Source organism: Carassius gibelio, chromosome A3 (genome assembly GCF_023724105.1).
Source record: "Carassius gibelio isolate Cgi1373 ecotype wild population from Czech Republic chromosome A3, carGib1.2-hapl.c, whole genome shotgun sequence".
In the NCBI taxonomy this organism is placed as follows: Eukaryota; Metazoa; Chordata; class Actinopteri; order Cypriniformes; family Cyprinidae; genus Carassius; species Carassius gibelio.
In genome coordinates, this window is record NC_068373.1 from 27,321,974 (window position 1) to 27,335,878 (window position 13,905).

General features: G+C 39.4%; 1 protein-coding gene across 10 annotated transcripts in view; it reads left to right on the plus strand.

The window, feature by feature from the left end:
* Positions 1-13,905, plus strand: part of LOC127954857 (nuclear factor 1 X-type-like) — a 159,100-nt gene that overhangs the window by 57,240 nt on the left and 87,955 nt on the right. For 8 of the 10 annotated variants that reach the window (XM_052553420.1, XM_052553423.1, XM_052553421.1 and 5 more), the window contains one exon: positions 11,164-11,695. In XM_052553420.1, the coding sequence (XP_052409380.1) occupies positions 11,164-11,695 (532 nt within the window). Of the gene's footprint in view, positions 1-9,222; positions 9,935-9,957; positions 10,211-11,163; positions 11,696-13,905 lie in introns of those variants that run through there. The other 2 variants (XM_052553418.1, XM_052553415.1) reach the window with 2 other exon arrangements.

The window sequence follows — 13,905 nt, forward strand, 5'->3', positions numbered from 1 at the left end:
CAGTTTGACTATTCTATTCTTCTTCTTTTTTTAAGCGCCAGGAAGAGGTGTGGTGTCGGTGCACAGATACAGAAGGTGTTAAACAGGACACAAGACCGCTTAAAATGACAGACAGAGTTGCACAGACCTAGCAGAAAGGAGACAGTAGGGGTTGTGATTTGGGGATGGTAGTAAAGCATTTGCATAAAGGGCAGGGCAAAGTGCCCGGCGGTGGAAAGCATTGGCACCACGCCTCGCAGACTGGCAGAGGGGCGACTGAAGAGAGAAAAATAGTAGAAAGAGAAAGAGCGAGGAGGGGAGGGGGATTCAGTCAATAGTGCATCCCTTGTTCTGCGAGAGGAGGGCCGGTTTGTTGGCAGCGGTGATGGGGAATCTCTTGTTTGTGTGCTAGATTGCCCCTTTATTTCTTTGATTGCGAAACGTTCAACACTCGGCAACTGTAGTGCCTGTGTGAATGTTTACAGGGGCATCTGTTCCCGTTTCAGGGTCCCACGTTGTGCGTCTAAACTGTTTCAGGGTGTGTTTTAAGTTCATTTAAATTCATTTCGCTGTGATTCCGCTTCCACAGCAATCAATTTATCAACGTATTCAGTCTAATATGTGATGCTAAAGCTATTAAAAACAGGTCTCTGGGTAATCTCCTTCATTCTGGGTTCTTCATGGGCACAGCTTTGGCACACCGACTAATCTATTTGCATGCAACGTCTCTCTGCCAACCAATCAGAGGGTTTTAATCAAGGCAGAGAGCCGTGCCTTTGAGCTGGAACGCCATGGAGCCGGCGCAGCTGGATGATGTCATAGACCCGGCCTTCAAAGTGATGGTCAGCACTGGAAAGCTGCTGGCATTTTGTGTGCTGGTTGACATTTTCGGATGTCATTTTCAGTCCAATTTGCTGATCTGTGGTTTCAAGAAACATTTATTTTTATTATGCAAACATAAAATAGAAATATTGAGTGTCCCTAAATCACAAGTTCAATCTTTTGTTCGTTTGTTAAATATATTGGCTAATTTGACTGCACTTTACACATTCAATAATACCTTTTACCACACTGAGAAATAAAATTGTCTAGAAACAAATTTCATTCAGAAATTGCTAGTAAATTTCAAAATTAATACAATGAAACAGCAAGTAACAATGGAATACAATAGACTGAAATAAAATTTTCTTGTAAAACATAATCCAACATCTTTCTTTGTTTTACAACTTTGAAAAAACACCACTGGAGCCCATCGACTTCCGTTGTATGAATAGAAAATAATACTGACCCATTTCTCAACATCTTTTAATGTTCCGCAGAAGAAAGAAAGTTAAAGTACATGAAGACCGAACTCATGTTTTTTTAGTGAACTGTCTCTTTAAATCCACATCTCAGAAGGAGCTGTCTGCAGAGTCCGTCTGGGCCTGCTTATCAAGAGCAGAGATATTCAGGACTAATGATGTTTCCGGAGGTTTCCTGTGTTCTCCGTCATGCTCCGTAAGCAGCGCTAAGCCTTGGTTTGATTCTCTACGCACGTGAACTCAGTGCTGTGGCGGTGGTGTGCATCGGGCCGTGCAGGTAACTCTGCGGTATGTTGAAATCAGACACAAGATTTCTGATAATGCTACACTAACAATGCAATTAGACGATCAAAAGATCTTGACCACCGGAGATTTCATGATCTTTAATTCATTGGAGCAGTACTTCCCAATTCATTTATGTTAATACTTGAGCTTCAGAAGTTTGATTTTGAAGTTGTTTTTATTGTCAGTTTTTGTACACTGGGATTTATTTATTTATTTTTTTTTTTTGCAACTTTAGCAAAACCTATGATTTCTAATCTACCTGGATTAAATGTAGCATGCAATTTAAGCAAAAGTTTATTTGTTTATTTATTACTTTTAATATCCATGGAATAAGATTTTTGTCATGTAATTTACATGATACTTTCGCCCAAAGCAATTTACAGTGCATTCAAGCTATATATTTGATCTGCAGCTGCTTTTCCTGGGAACTGCAGCCGTGACCTTGGCATTGCTAGTGCTAGGCTCTGCCAGCGGAGCTGCAGGAACATCATTACCAGCTCGGCTGTGCAATCCTTCATCCATTATTCCTTATCAAATCTCTTTGCCGCTGGCTTTTTGTGTTTGTTGTTTGTTTGTTTTTGCTAAACTACATCCTGTGCTACAACACCTACTCAAGGAATTATGCAGCAATGATTTTTATCAGCGAGCCATAATTGTTTGCATTGCATTTGGTGCAATTATGTGTTAGCCAGACGGAAAAGGAAAAGTGTGGGCATGCACTGTATGACATCACGGTTTGATGACAGTTTTACTAGTATGTTTGGAAAAACCCATTTTGTAGATTTAATCTGTCATGTCCTTTTCACCTTTCTTTAAAATGTACATTTACTCTGGCGGCTCCAAAGTTTGGATAATTCAGTTTTTATTATTAATTTATTTTACTCACCCAGGCTGGATTTATTTGATCAAAATTATAGTAAAAACAGTAATATTGTGAAATATTATTACAATTTCAAATAACCTTTTTCTATCTGTATATATTATAAAACGTAATTTATTTATGTGATCAAAGCTGAATTTTCAGCATCATTGTTTCAGTCTTCAGAGTCACTTGATCTTAAGGCATTAGCAATTGTTCTTCTTATTATTATTATTAATGTTAACTTTTTTTGTCTGTTTGTTTATAACATTAAAATTTCTTTCTGACAATTCAGATCAATTTAAAGTGTCCAGCTGAATGAAACTATTATTATTTATTGTTTATTTTATTTTAGTTACCCCTAATATTTGAATGGCAGTTTATCACAGCTGTATAGCATGACCGTTTTTAACATTGATAATAATAATACATGTTTCTTGAGCATCAAATCAGCAATTTAGACTGATTTCTGAAGGATCATGTGACATTGAAGACTGCAGTAATGATGCTTAAAATTCAGCTTTTTACATCACAGGAATAATTTACATTTTAAAATATATTGCAATAGAAAACAATTATTTGAAATTGTAATAACATAACAGTCTTCCCTCAAAAACAAAACAAAAAACGTATTTATTCCAGATTTTTGTCCAGTAGTGTATGCAGTCGAGTGAGTTTGGAAGACACTGCTGCTGGTCCAAATCCGGCACATAGTGCACCACACCATTTCCTCTTATTAGGCCCAGAGAATGTGTTGACAAATGAGCTGATGAATTTCGGGTTGATATTTTGCAGGCCTTAACCCTACACTGCGGTTCTTCCCAGAGTGCCGGGCGTTCCATGCAGCTCTCAGGGCCCTCTGGGATACATGTGCCTTTCCTTTCTCTCCGCTGCCACAAATTGCTTGCAGACTTTTCACACATAGTAATGTGCTGGTTTGTAAACTGGGGTAATTGCAAACACCACCAAACAGCTTCAGCTATCGGCATGCATCACTGGCTAGCCATGATCTGTACGGCTTGGGTGCGTCCTCTCGCCTGACGCAGTGCATGTTGATAATAAATTCTGCCATTTGGTCATTCAAAAAGGAATCTTGCATTCATGCTTTTATCAAACAGGGTTGTACATAGAGAAAAAGAGAGTGTTTTAGCTCTCTTTGTGTGTATAAATTGATCTGAGAAACACTTAAAATGACAGTTATACATAGGGCAAACTGGAGCTAGTTGTCACACTTTGCCCAAATATTTCTCGGTGCAGAATTATTTTTAATTCCAGTTTGGGTGTAGAGTACCATTCAAAAGTCTGAGGAGAGTGCATTTTTTGTACTTATATTTTCGGATACTGTGAGCCATTTTTTCAAGATTTTTTGATTAATAAAAAGTTGAGAACAGAACTTCAGCATGGATGCATTCATTTGGAAGCATTAATCAAAAGTGTCAGAGGTTCTGTCTTTAAGAAAAAAATATTATAAAATCTGCAAATTAACAGCTATTATAAGGCCTAATTAATAGGCTATTAAGCTGAAATTTAATTAAATTAAAATCAATTTTCACTATATACCCGACATTTATTTTAATGCATGCCAAAAATATATATACATCAACATTTTAGTTTAAAAGATAAAATTCACAAAAAAATCTGATATTAGAGAATTTTGAACAAAGTGTTTGTGACTTGCCCCAAGCTCCCATATTTCACAGCTGCTGGTATAAAATCGCTTGTGTTCAGAATTTGCAGGTGTGTCTCTGATTGTGATGACAGCATCTTATGTCATTCGTCACTGCGAGGGCGAGTTTTTAGTGTGCCTGACCCATCTCAGACTGCCTTTCAGAAATCACAACAGACCTGCAGCGTATCAACAGAGAGAAGAGCGGCGAACATCACCTGTGCCAACACACACACACACACACACACACACACACAACTGCTCTAACTTCACGCTTACACACATTCTCACACGGCCCACGTTTCTGAGATGCGAGGTTATACACGAGTGTGTGTGTGTGAGACTGTGTCCAGTGTCAGACACAATAGATGGCCGTCTGTGTGTGTTTGTGTGTGTGTGTGTGTGTGTGGTCAGCTGTGTCTTTCCGCCATGGTTTTGTCCACGCTGGCACGCTGACATGTCTGGACTGGCGTCCTCATGATAGCGTGTGTTAGCACATGATTCTCCACCTCCCTCAACGTCTGTCATGTTGGTATTTATCACATTTTTACTCTGTCTCTCACCGTCTCATTCGAGGCCTGCCTCCTTTCACTTTTAAAAATACTTTTAACAGGCTCTTTGTCTCTTAGTTTCTTGTGTTGTCCGAGTGTCTTTCTGCTGTAAGAGGGCAGACTCAGCTCTCACGTCTGTCATCATTACGGTGTTTCAGGGTCACGGTGGGTCACACCCGCAGGGAGGGTCACGGACGCACAGCGGGCAACCAGCAAACCCTGAAATCTCTCTCATTAAACATGCTTGGTTTACCCAATGGTCCACACACGAGAAAACTACTGGAGGACAAAAACCTGTCCCAGAAACAACATCAGATATATTACACAACAATAATGAATAATTATTATTCATTTTATCTCAATAATTAAAAAATATTTTCAGTAATTAATAATTAATAAAGTATGTGCTTCAAAAGCTTTAATAACTTTAATGAATTATATGCTAAATCTTAAAAATATTTCACCTTCGACAAATATTAAAATACACTTTTTCATTATCTATGATGTTTCAGGTTACTAAGGTTCCTAATTTAGCTTTGGGTATTTTAATATTTTAATAATAATAATATTGCACTTATTATTATTTTTTTTTAAGAATAAATATTTCATATAGGAGAAAACATGTTAATTTCCCAGTGCTGAAGGCTGAAATATAAGACATTGAATTTAAAGCTGAATGGGTTTCACACTAAAATATAACATAATGTTTTCACTTGCTGAGTTGTTTCTAAAAACAGTATTTATTCACGATAGAACATAGCCTATCATATTTAATTTAAGAAATATTTGTAGGCTATCGGTGTATAAATAGCCCATCAGTAAAGTCTGCTGTGCGAAATCAGTTTGCTGACATTAAAAAGCGAGGTGAATGCATGATATATTTAAACGGATTTGTTTTATTTCGTTTTCTGTTTTTGTAACTCACAGTCGCAGTGTTTCATTCCTCCGGTTTCGCGTACCTCAAAAAATGATTTGCTGCGAGAATATTGATATTACAGGATATTATATTAGCTTACTATCTAACATTTCGTTTAAATCTGCTTCTTGTTAATATAACTGAATTTTATTCAAGCCAGACTAATCACTCCAGTGGTTAAGAATGATTTCTAAAGCGCTGGACTGTAATCGAATTCATCTTTCGTGCAGGAGCCTTTCCTCCATCATTCTCTCTGTTCCTCCAAATAACCTGATAAATGCGCGTGGACATCAGTATATTAAATAACCGAGTATATAATAATGTCAAGTGTTTAAACAGAAAATATCCGAAAAATAAATAAAAATAATTATCTGGAAAAATAATCATTATTCAATTACCAAAGGCAACTGCTTGATTGAATCGCCAGTCGGATCTGAGACGCTTTTGTGGATTATTCAACCCGAGTGTTTCTGTTCCAGTGTTTATGTTTTTTCTTCTTCTTTATTGTTGTGCCAGCTCAGTAAAACTAGGGTAATGATCACACTTTGCTTTATAGAACTGTATAGTGCAGCTTTGCCAAAGTGTTCAGTGTAAAATGTAGGCTGCTATTGTTATTAAGCACGAATCTCTAACAAAATAAACTAGATAAATCAGTTGACTGTGTAAAGCGTTGATGAAGAAAGAAAGTTTGAATAATGTGCCTTACAAAATAAGATTTTCACCAGACGATCGCAGCTGGTCCTTTACGGTGTGACTTGAATATGGATTTTGAACATTTTATGCCAGGAAAATGAATTAGCTAGTATAGACTATGACAGTAAGTTATGCCATGCAATATTTTGTAGTACAACCTAAATTAACAAAATTGTGCGTGCTTGAGTGATCAAGTAATTTTCTTTGGTCGTACTAGTTTTTTCTGCATTGATTGAAAGGTGCTTGGGTGTGTTTTTGCTACTATTAATTGATTTTACCGTCAGTGACAAACTAACACAAATGATTCTCTGGCGCGCGACACCAAACACTCTTTCCAGCTCGCTCATTTCCATCCGCCTGCTGGCAGACACTCGAGAGATGATGTCTTCTCTCTTTTAAGCATTAATGTTGTAGGAACAGGCGAAAGGGAAAAAATAACAGAGCGATTATTTTTAATTGAGCTGGCAGAAATCTTGCGCTCCTCGTAGTTTGTGGTCAGAACGGCGCACGTGACGCGCAGGTGTGACGCGTCACGCGCCGCTGATGTTACCTGCACAAAACGCTGCTTTGCAAACTGTTAACCGTATCTCAGGGTTTCTCTGACCTCTCTGAGGAGCAGTAAGACTCGGGCTGGGAATTAAGGTGAGAAACCAGGCCGTGCTTTGTGCGGTTTTGATGACAGGACGGCCACAGGTTGATGAAAGGCGATGTTTTGCTACATTTTTAAAAAGTATATCCCTTCCATTGGTTTATTAGCTACGTTTGTAATGAAATAGTGTCGTTTAATAAGTTTAAAAAGCTTGAAATAGATGACAGGCCCATGAGTAAAATAAAACAAGCCACGAGATGTTTGTTTTAACTCCTCGTGCGTTTATTAAACGGCAGCATCAGTAACGTTATGTGATTCAGTCGACAAGTGTTGAATAAATAGTTAGTTTCATTGATGATAGTAACAACAAAAACGAACAGTTCGTTCTTCCGCCGAGTAATATAGTTCATTAGTCTAATAACCGTAGGGTATTGACGGTTGCCAACAACCTGGCGGATTAATATAGCCGCAACTGTCAGTTTCATACTGAATATTTGGACCCGAGCCTTTGTTTTCATAAATTTCACGGCGCTTCGTAAAATTGAAAACAGTAATAGAGATGTTTGTCCATAGAGTCCAGTTTTTTTTTTCTTTCGTAATGTTTTTGTCATGAATATCAAGCAGGGGTGCGTTGCGGTCGTAGTGAAGATTTTTTTAGGCTGGATCTGTTTGTCTTATAACAGTTGAATATTTAAAATATCTATATATTTTTTTATAGGCTACTATTTAAATAATTGTAATATTTTATCTTTTAATTAATTAAAATATTACTTTGCAAAGTACTAATATGTCTTGTCAAATGCTTTTATTGTGGCCTATTCTCTGTTCTATAGAATAAGCGAGTTGTGCTTCAGGCAAGTGAGTTTTCAAACGCACATGTTGATCAGAAGCTAATTATCTCATGCTCGCACTGGTAGCACTAGAGGAAGCCATTAAGGGCTGTGTTTCAAACAGAGAAGGGATTGTTTGAAATAAAGGTGCTATTGAAACAAACGCATTCATAAACAAATTCTGCTCTCCTCTGGCTGTGTGCTTCAATTAGCATCTTATTAGAGACCTCAAGCAGGTGTTGGTTTCGACACATAGGCTCCCATGTAAAGGAGGAAGCATTAATGAAGAGTTTTACTGAGATGGGAGAGCGTTATCACCATGCATCCGTCCAATGATGTCTTCTTGGTCTCTCATTTAAGAGATATTTGCATATGTTTGTCCAGCTAATCCAGCATTTCAAATCAATTTTTCGGGAAGAACAGCATCCAAGCAAGTTATTCATTTGATTTTTTCTTTGTGGAAAACGTCAACAAGAATTGATCAACAGCTCTGTCTAGTACGTCTGGTTTATTCTCAGGGTTTCAGATCTGAATGTCTCTAGTAAATCTCTGCTCTGCTTTATGCTGTAAGCAGCTGTTGTTTTATATTCTTTTTGATTGCAAGATTAAAGTATTCCCAAAACTCAGATAGTTATTTATGATTGCATGTAAAAAAAATAATAAAGAGCACTGTTTACACTCAGTCAAATCAGTCAAGAAAACCATGACATTTGAAAAGCATTTAAAAGCATTCATTGGCAAAATTCTGATGCATATTATAATTTGTGCAATTAAACTTTCCAAATTTGACAAAACAGTGCTTTTATTTTTGCTTGAAGTGATCTTATACGCTCATTAGTGCTTGACCATTTTTTAATTTCTAAAATCAGCTGATGGCAGATTTTGGAGCTGGCACTTCTTCTGTAATAAATTATTAATATGTTTTTTTGCAGGAACATCGTTCCGAACAACTTTTCGAAGTTTTGTGAGCAACTTCAGATCAGATATTCAATCTCCCATCCTTCGGTCTGCTGCGTTCGGCCAGAGCTCCTCGTTTTCTCAGACAGACACAGCATATGTTTGTTTTAAATTAGAGCTGCACATGGGGAGCGAGGGGTGTGCGGTCGCTTTCCTCTTTGTCTTAGCCTCTAAATCCACGAGCAGCTGCCGGCTGCAGGGTCTGCTGGGAGTTTCGGAGAGAGCTGTGTGCTTTCTCCCATCGCCTTGTGCCAAGGTGGCATTACACAAGCGGCAATGGTGACCCAGACTTAAGAACACGGTTGCCATGACTAGCTTAATGGGATGGTGAACTTTGGCTCTGTGGTGGATCGGAACTTGTCAAACTGGCAAATTGTGCACCACCGGACTGGACTGTGTGCTCTCGCTCGCTCTCGTTCTGCCTCCAGCCCCCCCTCCACCCCCACCCTCCTCTCTTTCCCCTCCCTTTCAGCTCTTCAAGCTAACGTATTGGCTGAGCTACAGGCATCTTGTTGCCAAATAGGTGGGCCCTACTCGTGTTGGCAAAGACTCAGGCAATGGTTAAGGAAAGAACGTGGAGAGGACGAGAGAGAGAGGGAGCGAGAGAGCGATCGAGAGAGAGAGTTGGAGAGAAAAGGAGTAAAAAAAGCAGCAGCACTTGGGTTTGCCAGCGGTCCTGCGAGCTCGTCCAACATTGATTCGGTTCTCTTTTTTTTCTTCCTGCCCGTATTCTGTGCTTTGCATTAGCCAGCTCCCCCCACCCGCCCCCCTTCGTGGCAGGAGTGTGCATGCATGTGCGCGCGTGTGCCTGCGTTATGTGTGTGAGTTTTTGGCCGAATCCAAAGATCTAAGAAAACTCTCTTTGCGCTTTGCCAAGGATTTTTTTTATTTATTTATTTTTGCTTGCATTGTTTAGATTTTTAGTAGTATTATTATTATTTGGAAGGCAAAAGCATTTATTTTGAGTGCTGCTGCTTTTCTATCTTTTTTTTTTTTCTTTTTCTTTTTTAATTGGATACACCCCTTCATTTAATTTTTTTTTAGGAGCAATTTTACCTGGAAACGCATAAGAAAATTCCTGTTCTTTAATTTTTTTTTGAAAACTTCTTTCTGCTGGCAATTGAAGCATCTCCAGTCTTCTTTCCTTTTTATCCAAGCTTCCTCTTTTTTTTTTTTGGTCGGCAATTCTTCATCTTTGCCAAGCCAGCAGTTGTTGTTTCGGCGTGAGTGGCAAAGAACTGGTGCGGGTGGATTCCCCCCCACCTCATCCTGAACGGCGTGCCAAATTTATGATGAGAGTGCAAAATGGTAACTAGCAGCCTTTCTCTCTCTTTCTGCTCCTGTCTACAGTGTGTGCTTTTCACGGTGATATCTGACTTCTTGATTGTTGAAATGTGAACATGCCTGGATTTCTGCACGACAGCAGCCCGCAGAGAGGATTTGATGGCAGGTCTTGAAGGGACGCAGTTTAACCGCGGTCTTGTTGTGGCGAGAGTTGGCGGAGAGGGTCTGGGGCACGGCGGCCCTGGCACTGGGGCACCGTGGTGCGGTTTAGGCTTTGTCACTGAGCGTTGTGTGGTGAAGGTATTATTGGAGAGCTGAATGAGTCTTCCGTTGCCGTGGGAATCGCCAAGCTTTTCTTGGCCTGACTTGAGCTAAAGAAGCTGCTTTCTGTGAATTGCAGAATCCCGGAATTCCTGCACAGCCGCTGAGATCTTTAAAAACTGTCTGAAAGAGAGATTGGTTTAGCTTTCAATTTGCGTTTACATTCATTTAGTCTTTGTATTTATGTAGAATAATTGTGTCTGAACTTAAGGGGATTTTTCTTTATGCATGCTAATATTGCTAAAAAATTTCAATTGAAAATAATTATTGATCACATTCTTCTATTTGCTTTCAGTTTACATTCTATTCGGTCTTAATATCCAGTGTTTTATTTATATATTTTTATGTTTGCTCAGCACCGAAAAAAGGTCAAAATTAGATGTTAAAAGCAAAAAAAAAATGGAAATTCATGACAATCAAATGGCTTTAATGGAATGTGATACCAAATTAAATAGAATGTAAGACTATAAAATGTTAAGTCTGTATTATTTTAAATGAAAATAATTCATATTTTTTTCAAGCTTAATTTCTATAATGCCAAAAAAATTTTTCTTAATTTGTGTTTTAGTTGTTTTCTAGTAAAAATATCTTTAAAACAATATAAACGCACTTGGAACTAATTATTTTTAAGATATTCTAAGACTTGTTTCCAGAGAAAATCCCATATGTTTATTATGCCTTGCGTTTACCTGATTGTCAAAAATATTTATTCATTGAAACTGATGATTCGTAAAACCTAAAATGTATTCAAATGGACCTAATTTACCATGCATTTTCTATTATAGATAGTTTTAATGCCTAATTGTGCAGATATGTAAATTCAGATGCATCCAACACATTATTTTCCAAAGCTCTCAAACATTTCTCTTTAAGTTCCACAAAAGTTTCTGAAATCATCTCTAAAATTCCTCTTTTTTTTTTTTAACCACCAGGATGAATTTCATCCCTTCATCGAGGCTTTGCTGCCACACGTCCGTGCGTTCTCCTACACCTGGTTCAACCTCCAGGCCCGCAAGCGCAAGTACTTCAAGAAGCACGAGAAGCGCATGACGAAGGACGAGGAGCGCGCCGTCAAAGACGAACTCCTGGGCGAGAAGCCCGAGATCAAGCAGAAGTGGGCGTCCCGTCTGCTCGCCAAGCTCCGCAAAGACATCCGGCCGGAGTTCCGCGAGGACTTCGTGCTCACCATCACGGGGAAGAAGCCGCCGTGCTGCGTGCTGTCCAACCCCGACCAGAAGGGCAAGATCCGCCGCATCGACTGCCTGAGGCAGGCGGACAAGGTCTGGCGTCTGGACCTGGTGATGGTTATCCTGTTCAAGGGAAGTCCTCTGGAGAGCACAGACGGAGAGAGGCTGATCAAGTCACCGCAGTGCTCCAACCACGGCCTCTGCGTGCAGCCGCACCACATCGGAGTGTCCGTGAAAGAACTGGACCTGTATCTGGCCTACTTTGTCCACACGCCAGGTGAGTCACACACACACACACACACACAGAAATACACCGCTGTGTAACCCGGTTCAGGAAGCACGGTCTGATTCAGTTCCGGGCTGGATTCCAAACATGTACTTAAATGCAAATATATGCGAATACAGGCTTTTTGTTCTGTTTATTTCTTTGTTATTATTTGTGTGATTGTGATGGAACTTGAAGGAGTGTGTGTGGAACTGTGAAATTTACGTGTGTGTGTGTGAACTGGTTTACAGGTTATGTTTGCTGTAGTGTGTGTAGCATAATGCAACCATGCCTGTGATACTTGTGTGTACGTTTGTGTGTAAATGTCAGTTTGTGTATTGTGGCAGTGACAGCTGGCCTGCTCCCAGCTGGTGTGAAGGCCAGACACACACACACACACACACACACACACAGGTTGGTTAGTTTAACTACTGCCTATAACACACTCCTAAAACCTCAACGATCACATTCTCATTGACAGAACATTTACTTTCGATCTGCAGTCTTAATTTATGTATTTAATTTATTTAGTTTTAAGTTTTGCTCCGCATTGAAAGAAACGTCAAAATTAGATTTCAAAAATCAGAATGTTCACGTTGAAATTCTAAACAATCAAACAAATTTCATGGAGCTTTATGATAGACTAAAATGTACAAATATTTGGTTTTATAAAGCATTAACAAAACAACTATGATAAATATTTCATATTAAATGTAAAGGTTTTTATTCCAGGTTTTTAGAAAGAATATATGCATAATTATTATTAAAAATAAATGACAGATATTATTTCTAGACACTTAAAATAACACTTTCTTCAACTACTACAACAATATAAATAATAAACTATTATAAATCATATCTTTTAATTTACTATGTATTCTGATGGTGATGTTAGGATTGGTGAGTGTGGTTTTGTTGCGGTTATTTGTTTGTCAGATGCGCTGTAATGATGGTCACTATATTGGCGGCAGTTTTTGGCAGAACACAGAAAGAGACACTCACAAACAGCGCAATATTATATTTGCAGCTATTTACAGGCAGCTCAGTTATTTAGCTATTATCTGTGCACTCAGAGTATGTGAACAGGCAACATTTGATGGCGGTTTTTCGCCTTTGTTGTGACAGAGCCATAATTCTGTTTGTTGGCAGGGCCTCCGAAAGAGATTTTGTTGCCCATGCCGAGTTTCCCTTTTTTCTCCGTGTGGAACACAGCGTCAGTTAGCCGGTTCACCGTGCCGTTCTTTTCCTGTTTAACGGTATGCCATGACTCAGATTACCTCCTGCCGACCCGGCCGAATCTCCAGTCTTAATCCGGACGCTATAAAAGCGGCCCGATGGCTCATTGTTCTGGCCACATCCACTTTACCAAATTGAGATAATATTACTGCAACGTTTGCTCATGTCCCTTGCACCCTGTCAGACCCTGTTTTTTACGAAGATTATTCTCAGAGCAAACATTTGCACTTATTTTTTGACTGCAGTTTTAAACGACTAGCGCCTGCCAAAAACGAGGCCTGGTTTAGATCACTTCTGCTTTCGCTGTCTCTGAAAATCAGCGTTTACATTTTGGCTCCAGCATTCGAACAACTACATGTACTGTGATATTTTGTGGTGCAGATCAGGAGGCACGATTTGTGTATAATTGACTCTCCTGGTCCTGTTTCACTGCTTGTTTAAGATGCATGTCATATCGCCGATGGGAGCGATTAATGATGTTAAACTTCGCCGGTAAAACACTCAGGAGCACGATGCCGTAATTACGCTCGGACTTCTTGCCGTACGCCGGCTGTATTAATGATGATGATTAATGGGAGTTTTTGACCAGCACCTTGGATCGACCGTCTCGCGCCGCTCCAGAATAAAAGTTGTTGTTTTTCTTCTGCGTTTGTCAGAATGATAGATGCTTTCTCCAGGTTCAGTCATCTCTGGAGCTCGCCACGTCATGCGGCACCCATTATCACACAGTCATGATAAAAACATGTGCCTGCTCTCATCTCTACTCGAGCTGTGTCCAGCTCAGACAGCCGACAAAACGCCGGCCGCGGTGCCAAGATCTGTAGTCAGGCGACAACTATACAGCTCTGTGTTGTAAAGGAGAGAGAGAGGGATAGACGCTGAAAAGAGGGGAACTAATGGTGGCCTTTTCCTTTCAGAAAAGGAAATGGATGTGTATAGTGAAATGACAATGGACTCTTAAAGTGCGGTCAAGCATTAAATCGCTT